Below are 15,079 nucleotides of genomic sequence, written 5' to 3' on the forward strand. Positions count from 1 at the left end.
CAGCATAGAACACCTATTTACCACCTTCTAAATGCGGCTTTTAACATTATTAGAGCCTTGTAGACACAAACTAACACCCCTATAATCGCATTTACACTTGTATTACCCAATATAGTAGACAAATTAGACACATAAGGAATAAGGAAGATTTGTGCTTGTGTGTCTTGCTGTAAATGTGTGCTTTAGAGGTTAAATAGATTGGATCTTGCACCAAACTATAGCTGTCCTATCTAGTCTGACTGGTGTGCGTCCCACCTAGGCTTTGAGCATAAACTGATGACGCCTGCTCTGATGAGTGGTAAAACGTCTTCTAAGACAACCTGAACAGTCAAGTTGCGATGGATTTAATGCCCTGACAATTATTTATTAATATATTTTTGAATAAATGCGATAGCATGAAGCCATGGAATTTGAACCCTGAAGTGGCGAGGGACAACTGTATTATCATATATTTCAATAAATAGAAAAGATTTAGGGTGAATGAAAAAAAATTGGCCAATTTTTGGAGGAAAAAAATTAAAATTAGGGCTTGCGGGGTCACAAATGCTAAATCGCGAATGTGCAGGGATCCACTGTACTGTTGTTTACATGATGTGGAAGTGCCATATGAGAGTGGTGTGTTTTTAAATTGCCCCTGCTTTCATTTTTATGCCACTCCTAATGCTCGTAAACGGTTGGGTATGAAAAATTTCACAAGCGTTCCACGACATCTTGTTGAATTTCTCATGTCACAACTCTCGGAAGTCCGTGTATCATTGACGTGCCGTCATGATGGAAAAAAAACAAACCCTAATAACATAAAACAAATGTTAAGATTTGTCCACTGAAATGTATTGTAAATGTATTTTCTGTATGCGTCCAGTCATTTTTAACATTTTCTTAAGTAAAAACCACTGAATTTGCACCGTTGCATGCAGAAGGTGCTTGTCACTAACATTCTTCCATAGAGGAAAATCAAGCAACAGAACCAACTGGCAGAAAGTCAAATGCATTCAAGATACTGTATTTTTATCATCTGCTGAATGAATGAATGAATTTGACTACCAAGTTGGAGGATTATATACCCAAGCTCACCAGGACGTGATCAGACTTTTGCAACAAAGTATCAGAACTTTTCTGAAAGAAGGAAAGGCTGCCTGTATATATACAGATAAAAGGTAAGAACATAATACAAAAATAATATAAAAATACTATACTAAATTGGACTAAGAAGTATTCGAAAACAATTATAAGACATTTTTTTAAAACAGAAGTGAATGATCCTCTTAATAAGCAACCTGTATTAACATAAAACAATAAATCCAAGAGTCAGCGCCCCACCAACCATGAACCTCACTGCCATGTATGGCAACTTGCCGGGTGTCCAGTGGTAATCAGTGCTTAATACGGCCATCGCTGTTTCCTGAACATGAAAGTTTTTTTTGGCAATGGAATTTTTTGGTTTTGGGGGGAGCTAAAGACCTACCTCACAGTCACCGCTCCTCTGCTTTCGCCACTTCACAAACAACGGTGCTTTGTTTCGGAAAGAAAACAAAGCACTATTGGATGCTGAATTCTCCAACATTCATCCAATTGTATTTTTTCCTTTTTTTTTTACGATTTGCTGATAACCATTAGCACATAAGAGTAGGCTGCCGAATTCAAGCGGCCAAAAGGAGAAGAAGGCAGATTTGCCCTGTACATAACTTGATATTTACAGAGTATTTCATTCAAAGAAACGTACTATAGTGCCACTCTTGGATCCAAAATCCAAAGCCGTTGAAATGAACAGGACAGGAGCTCCTTAACGAAAAACTGAGACGACCGTGCTGTTTTGTTTCCGTGTAAACTCTGAAAAAATGCTCTCCAAAAACCTAATCTCTCTCCGAGAAACCGCCTTTAAAAGTTTACCTGACAAGAATCAAAGGGAACTAAAAGAGGAAAAACAGATAAGGTTTTTATTATTACAATTTTAATGTTACTGCTACTTTATGGAAGGTTTTAACGCGTAAGTTGTCTGACAAAAACAACATTCCTACACTAACCAATGTCTCTGGAGACATGAATAGCGAAGCCCCCTCCAGGGACAACGTTTTCCGCACTCAAACATTGTCGGGATTAAGTATTATTGTATGTACTGTAGGTAAAGTATGTTTTCGAGTTGTTCACCTACAAAAGGAGGAGCTTTTCTAATGAGCGGCTATAAAGTTTAAGTCATTCATCACATGTTTTTGCAGTTTAAACAGGGAGTTGTCACTCGATTCCCAGCCACACCTATGTGCTCACAATAGTTGGCGAGCATCAGGATGTTAGATAACTGTTCATTATATGACCACTAAGGATATAATCACGTGCAAAGCGCTCCAAAATGTAAACATCAGTGAGGTTTTATGGTTAAAATCATTATCGCTGAAACAGCAGTCAGTTAAAAAGCAACACGCCTAAGAACATCTTGTTTGGTTGCGCACGCTGTGTGAAGAAATTGTGTATCCTCGGGTGGGAAAACAATCAGTACAAACGTTACTCCCAGACATACCACACGTGCACACATGGCGGGGGGAGCTTTAGCAGCTGGAATGTTGCTGTTGGCCACATCACCATCTTGTCTTTTTCTTGTGAAACACATTTTTGAAATACCTTGCAAATAATTTACCTTGCAAAAACCCTGACATTCATGCTTAATGCTGTTCAGTGTGGTTAATCGTGCAATTCTAATACTCTCAGTCACTCAGAGAACTGTATTGTAGCTCATGTATATTGAAAAGGTTCCATTCATTCTACATCTGACAGTTGATCTAAATGTCTCACTGAAAACATGTTTTATTAATATTATTCACAAATATTGCTAATAGATATCTAAAAATGCAGTAATATTCACATGGTCATTGATTAGAAATGATTTAGCCCTTTATTAGGCATTATTTTGTCCCATGCATGATTTCTCTCTTGCCAAAAAAGTAATAAAAATATTTCTGTATTGAAGTAAGTTACATTAAATACATAACAAAATAGTTACAATTGAATTCGAAATTTATTATAATCACAATATTAAATTAAATATTAAATTAAAAATAGGTCAAATTAAAAATAATTAATATAAATAGTAAATTAAATATGAGGGTACTCATAATAATAATAATAATAATAATAATAATAATATGACAAATTACACATCAACAGCTGTAATAATAATAATAATAATTCTACAATAATGATTCCTTTTATTGTTAATTATTCAAAGAATTATCAACAATTATTTTTATTATTATTATTAGTAGTAGTAGTAGTAGTAGTAGTACAGTAGTAGTTGTATTATTATTATTATTATTATTATTATTTATAGGTATCTTTCAGGACACTTTATGTATCCTTACAATCACAACATAAAACACAGAGGAGCAGAGGAAATTCAATACATACATAAATATACAATACATATTTTTTGCATTTCTATTCTTTTAAAACAAGTAACAAGTTATTACTCTTTCGATGACATCTTAAAACAGGTGCTACCCCAATAAAGTTTATCATTACATTAAAATAAATATTTTTGAACGTATACGATCCACTTTTGTGGCTAGCTAGTCACCATGTTTCATCGTTGTAGGTTTTAATTTTTCTTTTTGCAGATAGGCACTTAAATTAATGTGTGGCTTTTATTTCTGTGGCTTTAGCACACAGTTGTTGATTTACTATAGAGGCATATTGCAGACAGAGCATAACCTGTGGTGGCTCCAAGCATCCTGCTGGCGTTAGTCCGTGTAAGGAGACTCCAGATAGGTGACTCTTTCCACACATAGAAGCACGAATGAGGTGAGGAGGCTTCAGATTGGTGCAGGTCACTTTCTTTATTTCACCAAAAATGTGAATGAAGTTCCTGCTCGTCTGTCTTAGTGCACGGTTTATCGACGGCATATTAAATAGTGTTATTGGCACAGGTTCGGCTTCCTTTACGTCAGTTTGTTGTCCTGTGATGTTGTCATGACCTCCGCAGACCTTCGTCCCGGGACAGACAGACAGTTGAGGAGGGGTGGGGTATTATCCGTAAAGCAGCACCGCCAGCAGTTTTAGTATCAAGGCTTCAGTGGGCCAAAGGAATACTTCTCTTTAATTAGACACAGCACATTCACAATGGGAACAAGGCTGAGTTTTGTTAAGAGAGTGAATATCCACTGACGCTACTTGTGAGGCCAAAGTGACTTCCTGGTGTGTTGTTGTTGTCTCTCCATGGTAAAAGTGATGGGACTGTGCCAGAATGTCATGGTGGTCTTCACACATCAGCTCTGCCTGATTGTCAACATGCAGTGGTGTTTCTTTTATCTGGGAAGCCACTGAAGCTACAGTATAAGCCCCTTTCACACAACATGTGAAAGATGGCATTTTTTTCCCCGGTGGCTGTACAGTATACGGTAAGTAGAATTGACACGAAATTTGGGCGACAAAGGCGACCCAGCAATTTTCCAACTTCAGAGGTGTCGTCAGAAAACCCTTTCACACAGCATGTAAAAAAATGTATTAAAAAGTATGGACACGGAACGTGGCAGACAAAGTCGACCTGGCAATTTTCCAACTTTGGAGGTACTATCAGAAGCCCTTTTCACAAAGGCAGATAAAGTCAACCTGGCATTTTTTTTACTTCAGAGGTATCATCAGATGCTTCTTTCACACAGCATGTAAAAAAACTGTATAAAAGGCACCGACAGAATGTGGGAGACAAAGTCGACCTGGCAATTTTCCATCATCGGAGGTAGCATCAGAAGCCTCTTTCACACCGCATGTAAGAAACATCTTTAAACATTTTTTTCCTTGACAATCATGTATAAATGGCGCCGCTCAACCAGGTAATTTTTTGAAGTTGAAGGTACAGTATTATCAGAAGCCCCTTCACACAGCACATCAATGTCAACATTTTTTTTTTTACCTATTGTCCTTGTTGCTGTGCCGCATAAAAGGCACTAAATGTGGGGACCAAGTCGACCTTGCAATTCGCCCGACGCCCGTGGTAACATTAGAAGCCCCTTTCATACAACATGCAAGACAGCTTTTATATATTTATATAACTTTTTCCCTGCGTCACTGTTGTGTCTATGTTGCGAGACAAAGTTGACCCAGCAATTTTCACTAGTAGTATCAGAAGCCCTTTTCACACAACATGTAGAAGACATATTCCCCCCATGCCATTCTTCTGTATGAATGCCACCAACATGGAATGGAGGCAACAAAGTCGGCTCAGCAATTTTTCAAGTTTGGAGGTAGTATTAGAGAAGTAACAGAGGCAGAATGGCGCCTGCATGGCAGGGGGTTCTGCAATGCCGGGACAATAGTGTGAAATTATCTTGTTTATTTTGAGGTTTCTCCTTGAGACGGAGCAATATCCCATTCGCTGGGCTCTGTGTGAAAGGCACAAGCGGCTAAATGCTGCATGTGCTTATGTTCTGTGACAAACTAGTGGCTAAAGCATGCTACAAAACCGGTTTATTTGCACACAATCATTTCGAAATCGAATCACTACTCTGTATTAAATACATACTCGAATGTACACCATTTTATGGTCGGTGCCACGGTCACGTGTCCTGCTGTATCACTCATTGCTCAATGAAGTCTTTGTGCATTCTCAACCTCTTGAGTCTGCATGTGTGACTCAGCCCAGTGGCTCATATCACACACTGTGTAACACAATGCAGCAGTCCATAGCCTAAAGTGATAAGTAGGCAGCAGGGTATGGCCGCCGCAGCTGCACAGTTGATGAGTGATAGGAGGTGTCGATGTGTGCTGCCAATTTTAGCTTGCAGCCACCATGAGGTCTAGAACATTATTTTTAGCTGCAGTATATAAGCAGCAGGGCCACCGGTCCCGATTGTCGGTCAGTGTCTCCGACAGTACATAATGAATAATATACTCCAGCAGTTTTTCCCAATGTCTAATTTTTGCTTCCCACAGTTGCGTTGAGTACCATCAATAAAGTAATTTTGTAAGCCACTGAGCTAACCATGAGGATTACGTGAAAGTTGAGCTAACATGAAAGGAATTGGGTGTGTAAGCGCTCAAATGTCCAAGTGGAGACACGCACAAGTTCAAAAACGATGTATTAGATTTTCTCACTGAGGCAGTGGCAGGTGTGTGGACCCACCCACCCAGCCTGCCACAGGCATTGTGTGACCAGACACTGGAGTGCTAATCAGAAAAAAGTAGCATTAGTTCATGTCTTGTGGCCCCCAGGGGACCCGGAAAGTAGTAAATGGCTCACCTTTGTGTTGTGTTGTGTTGCGTTGTGTTGCAGATGGGAGGAGGAGCTGTCCAAACGCGAGCAGCTGGAGTCTGCAGTGGAATCCCTGCACCAGGTTAGGAAAACAGACATTCAGTCCACGTGCAAATCATGGCATGACGTTACAAAAACCAAGATGTAAAGAATGTGTTTAATAGAAGTTTAACAATTGTGGAGTGGCGTACAGGTGGTCCTCGGGTTACACGGCTTCCATTCTGCAATGTGATGTAAGTCTGTGTATTTGTGTTTGACTACATTGTGGCACACAGTCGTTTCTGCAATAAGCAAAGTAAGCGCTCTGACATGAGCAAGGCAGACAACTTTTTTTATTTTAGTGTGGGGCATCAATGCTTCCATCATGACTCAAAAAGAGCATTTAAATCTGTGTAACCAAAGTTGTATTTTTTGGGGGCATTATGTTTACTAGCAGGCTACTTCCTGATGATAGGAGTAGACCTGGGGTGTCCATACTTTTTCCACCGAGGGTCATATACTGAAAAATAAAAGGATGCAAGGGCCACTTTTGATATTTTGTAAAGCAACACGTGTAGATATGCTTAGAAGTTATATATATTCCAAGAAAACACTGCATTTCAGCTTTGTGATGGAGCTGAAAAAGGGTATTATTAGTAATACTTCTTTTTTTCTTCCAATTTTTGCTGTTTTCTTAATTTCTCCTTCTTCTCAAATAATCTCCTTAAATTTCCCCTCGTAATATTATGACTTTATTCCCATAATATTTTGATTATTGTAGCTTTTCAAAAATGACATTTTTGTTCTGGTTGCCGCACGGTGGCCTAATGGTAAGCATGTTGGCCACACAGTCAGGAAATCGGGATGATCTGGGTTCGAATCTCTGTGTGGAGTTTGCATGTTTGACCAGTCCAGGGTGTACCTCGCCTCTTGCCCGAAGTCAGCTGGGATAGGCTCCAGCATACCTGCGACCCTTGTGAGGATAAGCGGCATAAAAGATGGACATTTTGTTCTGTTTGTTTCTCATAATATTCCAACTTATTTTTTTTCATTAATAGTTCAACTATATGCTACTAAAATAGCATTATTTTTATTCATTATATTAAGAGTTTATTCTCATTTAATTGCAAGTTTTTTCCTCATTAGAATACAACTTTTTTCTCTTCATATTTTGACTTATTTTTGTAAAATTACAGCTGTTTTTTCATTTCTATTTTTTTCATAACTATTTCAACTTCCTTTGTGTAATTTTTCTTCTCGTAATTATGACGTTATTCTTATAACTTTTTCTGCAACCTAATTTTAAACTGTCTTTGTTGTTTCGTTTATGAAATATTTTTTTTTAATTGAAATATTACAGCTTCATGCTACTAAAATGATGTTATTTGTCCGTGATTCTCGTAAAATTACAACATTTTCTCGTTAGATGACAACTTTTTTTATCTTAATATTTCGACTCTCGTAAAATTACTGCTGATTTTTCCATTTTTGCTGTTGTGTGTTTTTTTTTAGTTATATTAGTAGAATTTTAATATATTTGTAGAATGCGCTGCGGGCCAATTACAAAACAGCCGTGGGCCTCACTTTGGACACCCCTGGATTAGACGGCCAGGATTCGAGCATTTGCATTCTAGGCAGGGGGAGACTTTCAAACAGCAAACCGTGAAAACAATCATGGAGCGGCACACTGTGACATGGAGAATGACGTAAGGATTAGATAGACTGGACTATACCATTCGAATTCTGAAGCAGGGGGTTGTATTTTAGTTAGCTGGATGCTGCCTGGTTTGTGGAGAATGACGTAAAATGTTAAAGGACTATATTAACACTCAGCATCATCTTTGGCCATTTGTCACTTGGTAAAGATGCTAATGCACAATTACAAAACCATCTGCAAGAGTCTGTATACAGTATGTACAAAACAGAATCCTAACCAGTTTAAAGTGACACAACTAGAGGCAAACAGTGGCAGTGGCAGTCGGCGTCCTGACCTCTTTCTGCGTTCGCTCACATCGATTGGCGGTACTGTGCACATTTGCACTGGAGGTCAGCAGAAAAAGCACCACACAGAGGTGGAGAAGTGTCCCCCCCGGGGGCTTTAACCTACAGCAAACACAAAGATGTTGCTTTATGGGAAAGATGCAAGCCGTTTGCTATTGAAGGTACAGTTCTTTTCGAATCAGTTGAGTGCAAACTTCAAGGCCAAACTATCCTATTTGGATCTGCACTAGATTGAACCATCATGGGTAAACACTCACCTCCACACACGCCCGAATTTGTGCATTATTCACTGAGAAATTCATGGAAATTCTAGCATAAAAGTTCTTCAACAAAACAATTATAAGGTAAGGTCAAATAGAAGTATTGAGTATTTTTTTGAAAATGTGATAACATCATGAAAATTAAAGATGGAGATATCATTTTCGGTCCATGTGGACAAGTATTATTATACGCTTGAACAGTTTTAGCATAACCCAAATAAAACCCTGTTGCACAACTTGACTCAGTTCACACTAACATATCTAATTTCTAAAATAACATCAATTAAGAAAAAAAAATATGCAACAAGTTGCTATTTTACTTAAGGACTCACTCTCCACTGTTGTTGGAACACGGCCAACACTTCCTCTTCACACCCCCAGCTCTCGCCGTCCAGGGCGAGTTGGCAGTGCTGCCCTGGCCAGCGAGGTTGACTGGCGATTGCATTCATGAATTTACTTCTCATTCGACTGGTCTTTATTACATGCAAGAATGTACTGTCGAGTGAGCGAGCGGGCCATGTTTTTGATTTGATGGCTCTTTCTATTCATTTCTACTGTATTTTTTAAAAAGTCACCCGTCAACTGTCCTTCCGGGACCTTCCATGAAACATGGCTGAAAGACCATTGCAATTTTTTTTTTTTAAAGCAGAACAATACAATGAGGAGTCTAATGATAATGTTAGCAAAAAAAAGTGATTTCTTTCAAATGTAAGCACATGGCTCTTAACCTGGTGTGCAGGAGTGTGAAGAAAGAAACGTCCCAGAGCACTGCACCAAGAAAATCATGATTCACTTTTTTGCAGAATCGCTCAGTGTGAGTGTCCATGCAGGCTCCCTCAGTGCAATAAAATGTAATAACAACAAAACGTCAACAGCGGTTAAACACAGTAGATCCTCGCTCTCTGAGGGGGTTGCATTCTCAATCGAATGCTGAATCGTGAATATGCAGGGATCTGCTGTAATGCCTTACTTATTATACATTTTTAACAAACATGACGCTGTTTTCAAGGTATGCTTTGTTAAAGCACGCAGTCAAAATAAAAGAAAACATTTTCTCACACACTAATTTGCACTGCTAATCTGCGGAACCTACTGCTGGGTCTGTAGGGTCCAGCTTGGTTTAATTTACAGGTCCAAGGTACGGTAGAATAAATCTTGCATCCATGTTTATCCACATCCACACCAGTTCTTAATGGTTTCTTCCTTGTCCCACTTCAGGACAAGTAGTTTGTGCATAATCCTGATGTCTAGCCAATAATGAAATGAAAATACCACGTTTAAGTGACTTGAAGATGAACATTAAGATAGCGTGGTTTCAATTGGATGAAAGGGGTAGATGTGCATCTCCCTTAAGCTGCTAGGGTTGAGGGAATACATGGCAATAATCAATGCACTAATCAATCAATGCATGTGGATCTTGAGCCCAGTATGGTTCAAGCAGCAAATAAAAAAAACTGGAAAGGCGTTTTCAATGAACCCGCTCATCCATCACTGCACTCCACAAATTCAATACTTGAAGATTATAACGTTTATTGCCGTGACCAATTAATGGATTTAGGAAATCAAGCCTCTGATGGGACGCTTGCAGATTTTGATGCATGGTCAAACCGCTGGAATAAGATAACCACAACTGCGTCCTTAATAGAGGCGTGTGTTTTCTTTTAACGTCCACTCAGCGGGCCAGAGAGTCGTCAGAGATTCAGGATGAACTGAACGACAAGGTGGAGAGACTGAAGGCGGAGCTGGTGGTCTTCAAGAGCCTGATGAGTGATGTGAGTACTCATTCTGGACTGTATCTGTGAAGATTCTCGTTCATCCACGTCATTGTACTCTCAGGCGATTGAATCGATCGCAGCTGGACTGTACAGGTTGTCTCAGAAGACGTTTTCCCTCTCTCATCCGAGCAGGTTTAATCAGGTCATTGTTAACTAGATAGGACAGTCGCTGTCCTATCTTGTCTTTGAGCATAAACTACTGAAAGCTGCTCAGACGAGAGAGGCAACTTAGACAGCTTTAATCTCGACTTTATCTAATCTGGAATAATCTAATCTAGAATAGAGTTGTCCTATGTAGTCTTTGACCATGAACTGATGAAGCCTGATGGAATGATGAAACATCTTTCAAGACAACCTGAACCATGCGGTTGCAATAGATTCAACGCCCTTAGAGTCATACTGGACTAAATGTATTGTTCCTGTGTAGCGCTAATCTCGGAAACCCCTCCCGTCCTTTCAACAAAAAATACAGAGGCAAAAATCCTTGTAATGTGTTCCCATTGAAGTTAGATCTCAAAGCATTTTCCTGTTAGAAGCAGTGCTGTATTGTTCCTTGCCAGTTCTGGTTCCGAGTGATATACAGCAGTGATGGACCGCAGTGGGCCGATCCCAACTAGCATTGGCTTGCTCAGCGATAAATACGCTTGCTTTTGTTGTTTATCCTGCTTATACAATGAGACATTTGACCCTCATTTTAATGTGTAAAAATATGTTTTCTGTGTTTTACTTCATCCCACATGTGCAAATCCAGAGACGGGTAAGTGGTATTGAAAACGTGGATTTTAGGAAGTGATGATTTTGACGTGTCGTAGAGGTTTTCTATGTCGTATGTCATAATTCTTAGATGTGTTGGTCCGCTTCACACTCATTCGTGGTCCTGTTGAAGACGTTTGGGCTGTGTTGAAAGAACTAACCCAATCTAAACAAATCTTTTACAAACCAAATATAAGACGCCTATTCATATTTTTTTGTTTTCGTCAGAATTTTGTACAGCATCCTGGCCAAAAGAGGGTGTCAGAAAGTGAACCAAATAATGAATTTAGCCACGGTTTAGTTTGGTTAAACCCTGATCAGGCTGACATCTCCATCGCGAGGGTATGTAAGCGGAATGGATAAGTGCGTTAGCTACGTAAATACCCTAACATCATGCCAGCAAGACATGCACCTCGCTATTTAAATAAACAAAAAGTACCGGCACAAAATCCACACTACGATGTTTTCCCCCTATTATACGAATGGATTGTTTTTCTTTGGATTCTACTCTTAACAAGGAAGTGACCATTTTCTGTCGGCCAATCAGCGGATAGTATCGTGTCTGTTTCCACTCCATACAGACTGTATTGTACAGCTGCAACTCCCAACAGAAATTTTCTAAAAAGTGGACTCTCTGCAAAAGAAGCTGAAAAACGTGTCCTGTACTGAACTAAACCATACTACTCGGTGGAGACATTTTTATAAAGGCTACCCAAAGTATGCAACAAAACTTTAACGTACAGTGACTTAAATGGGCTACGTAACCATTTTAAATTTAATTGTAAACTCAGCAATCATATCACGATATCATTGTATATTAGTATCATGATACAGCGATTGTGATAATGGATATATTGAGAAAAAACAATGATAAATTACGATGTCTATGTAGGTATCTATATCTAAAATAGACAATAAAAGGGGTAGCAGATCCTGGTGTATTCACACTATTGTAAAATGATATATTGCAATATTTTGTACCACGCTTAAATATACTTAATTACAACATTACAGTTAAAGTTAGCAATATGCTTATTTAACCCACAACTTGCAAACTTCTGCCCCCTGTTGGTTTGGAGTGTATTATGTCTGAAGAAATAGACTTGCTAGCTGTTTGATTTTTAGTTTAGTTTAGTTCTACAAAAGTACTACAACTCAGTGATTTAAACATCCACTAACTTTAAATTAAGTTGATGTTTGTTGCATTGAATCACAATGTTTTCCCTTTCCGTGTAGCAAATGTCTGACCTGGACTCAAAGATTCAGGAGAAAGCCAGGCGGGTGGACATGGACATCTGCAGACGCATCGATATCACGGCCAAACTGTGCGATGTGGCACAACAACGCAACTCCGAGGACATGTCCAAGATGTTCGGCGCCAGCCCGGCCAAGTCACTGCCAGAGAGGGTTGGTATCATTTTTGGTTTCTCAGCAGCTTACTCTCTGCAAATAGAATTCAGGGTTCCCAGAAAGCAACTTCCATTAGTTTAGTTTGCACCTAGACATCTTATGAAAGAAATGTCTTTCCAAGGACATTGAATCTAAGAAAAATTGGAACTTGGGTGTGTATATTTTCTCAGGGGGCTGTGGCATGCTGCAAGAGGAAAGAGCGCAAAGTGGCGTCCGACGAAGAGGTCACTGAGATGGACGCAGAGCCAAGCCCTTCAGAGGAGGATGTCCCGGAGACGCTCAACATCACAGACGAGATGAAGCGTATGCTAAACCAGCTGTAAGTTTTGCACATCACAACCATGCTATTTGGCTGCAGTCTCCCTGCACCAGGATGGGAGGATTTCTTTATTATAGTCTCTCACCTCCCTCTAGTGTTTGTATTGGAGTATTGCAGCTTTACGTTCAACCAGAAACTAGCTAGGAGAAAGCTACTAAATTTACTGACTTTCTTGATCTTGAGTGAATTCAGCGTTAAAGGGGACCTATTATACTAATTTTCGGGCCTTTGTATTGACTCCTGGACTCCTATAGAGCAGCTACACACAATAACCTGCACAGCAAGCTTTCTAGATTTTTCAAACTCTGCACCTCTTCCAGCAGTGTTTTCTGCATCCCGCCCAAACGGTCTGTGTAATTCACGTCACCCCCGGCCTTCCTCCAGGTACGCCTCCCGCCGAGCCCACTCCACTGTGCTGGGTCACACTCCCAAGCGCTCCCGAGGACTTCCGGATAGCTGCTGAATCCCTGTTGTCCAATTACTTACACAAAATAAACACAGTTAGGACGCTGATAAATCGTTACTTACATCTTGCTGTCGTGAGACCTCAACACGACTAAGTAATGTTGGAAAGGCGTCGGACTTCACAACAGTTTGGCGTATAGTCCAGCTTCGCATTGGCCCAGGTTCACAAAACAATCCCGTGTGAAGTGCCGTTGACAGATGAGCATATTTTTCTCTTGCTGGCCGGGAATCAGCAACTCCAACCACTTCTGCCTGATGCTTGCCTCTTCAGGCACACCCGAACAAACATTTCCTGGGAGCCATACGTGGTAACATGGTCAACAGAGCAGAGCGAAGCAGAGTGGGGGGAGGGCATGCCTACAGCGTTTGCCTGGGCATGCCCATATAAGGAAGTCCGAAAAGAGGAAAAGCATAATAGGTTCCCTTTGAATGACATGTTAAAGCTGCATTCAAATATATTTATGAAATTGCTTTCTGTACTTAGTTGCTATCTTGTTTTATGGTACAATCTCAACTGTTAAAGGGAATGATGTAAAATTCTAATCAGTATGCCTTATGCTTTCTGATATGAGATAGCAAGTGTTAGCTTGCTGAGGTGAGCATTTCATACAGTCTCTTGTGAAATACTGTAGGATATGACTAAAGTGCATGATGTAAAATTCTTACTGACCTGCAATTCTGCTTCCTGTCTTCAAGCTGTTATTTTGCTTTATGTTTGCATATTAATTGTTAGCAAGTTAGCATTTCATCCATAATCCAAGAGTATTTTCAAATAGTTTCTGGTAGCAGGGCATGTGTAATCCTTATTGGTCTGCCTTAGTGCTTTTTGTATTCCAATTGCTATTTTGTTATAATGTTGGCATGTTAGCATTTTACCTAGTTTGAGTAGCTTTTTGAAAACAGACGTGAGGTATAATCTGTATGGGTTCCTGTACTGTACTGTACTGTAAGTTGCCATCTTGCACTTTGGCACATGGCCGGTGTGGGGCCATTGCTAGCATGCTTGCTGTTAGCGTTTTTATCTTATTTACTTGCTTCTGATTTTGCCCGTTGACAAGTACGACAGCAAAGTAGCATTTTTAGCATTTCCATTTAATAGTAAATAGAAGTGCAACAAGTGTCACACAATCCGGTCTAGAGGTTAGCAAAAGGTAGCATTTCCGCTGAAATTTTTGCATTGGGATCCGCTTTCTTTGATGGCTTCTAACATTAGCAGAGCATTTACTAATCCCGAACTTTCCTCTTCTTGTGGGTGTACTTCTTTCTTCTTTGCTTGCAACCTTTGCTTAACCTTGTGGCTGCATTACTAGTTTTCTTTCTTTCTTTCCTCTCTTTTTGTCCCGTTTCCCACGCAGACACTGTTCAGATAACTCCTCTGTTGCCAGGCGTGAGACCTTCGAGCTAGACGACGATTGTGACAGTCTAACGTGGGAGGAGAACGAGGAGACACTGCTGCTGTGGGAGGACTTTACAAACTACAATGTGCCGTGTAGCTTCACAGCACCGCCTTGCACCAACGCATTCCCAGGTGACGGTGTCAGCGAAAGCACTGAACCGGTGAGAGTGAACTGTATTTGAAACCCTGACCAAAAAAAATAATGAGGATGATTGGTAACCCTAACCCTAACCTCTGTGCTGTTCTCTCCAAGGATTCCCATGACAGAAGTCTGGGCAGCCTCATTGATGAGACAGAGTCGCTCTTTAAGAACAGAGAGAAGGAATACCAGGAAACCATTGGACAGATTGAGGTAGCCCTTCAATCTGCGTTAGACATTACAGTAAACAGTTAATCGATTAATTGTTCATTGTGTGGAACTGACTGTTGATTAATCGTGTGTCAAATCAGTCAAGTCAAAAAGGAGTGCACCACTTGGCTGTG

At 40.0% G+C, this 15,079-nt stretch overlaps 1 protein-coding gene across 2 annotated transcripts in view; it reads left to right on the plus strand.

Moving 5' to 3' along the window:
- The window catches only part of iffo2b (intermediate filament family orphan 2b), a 37,447-nt gene that overhangs the window by 16,925 nt on the left and 5,443 nt on the right, over nt 1–15,079 (plus strand). The window contains exons 2-7 of one of the 2 annotated variants that reach the window (XM_054783967.1): nt 6,260–6,320; nt 10,155–10,250; nt 12,243–12,413; nt 12,587–12,735; nt 14,586–14,757; nt 14,850–14,948. In XM_054783967.1, the coding sequence (XP_054639942.1) occupies nt 6,260–6,320; nt 10,155–10,250; nt 12,243–12,413; nt 12,587–12,735; nt 14,586–14,757; nt 14,850–14,948 (748 nt within the window). Of the gene's footprint in view, nt 1–6,259; nt 6,321–10,154; nt 10,251–12,242; nt 12,414–12,586; nt 12,736–14,555; nt 14,758–14,849; nt 14,949–15,079 lie in introns of both variants that reach the window. The other variant, XM_054783966.1, reaches the window with a different exon arrangement.

Source organism: Dunckerocampus dactyliophorus, chromosome 8 (assembly GCF_027744805.1).
Source record: "Dunckerocampus dactyliophorus isolate RoL2022-P2 chromosome 8, RoL_Ddac_1.1, whole genome shotgun sequence".
Lineage (NCBI taxonomy): Eukaryota > Metazoa > Chordata > Actinopteri > Syngnathiformes > Syngnathidae > Dunckerocampus > Dunckerocampus dactyliophorus.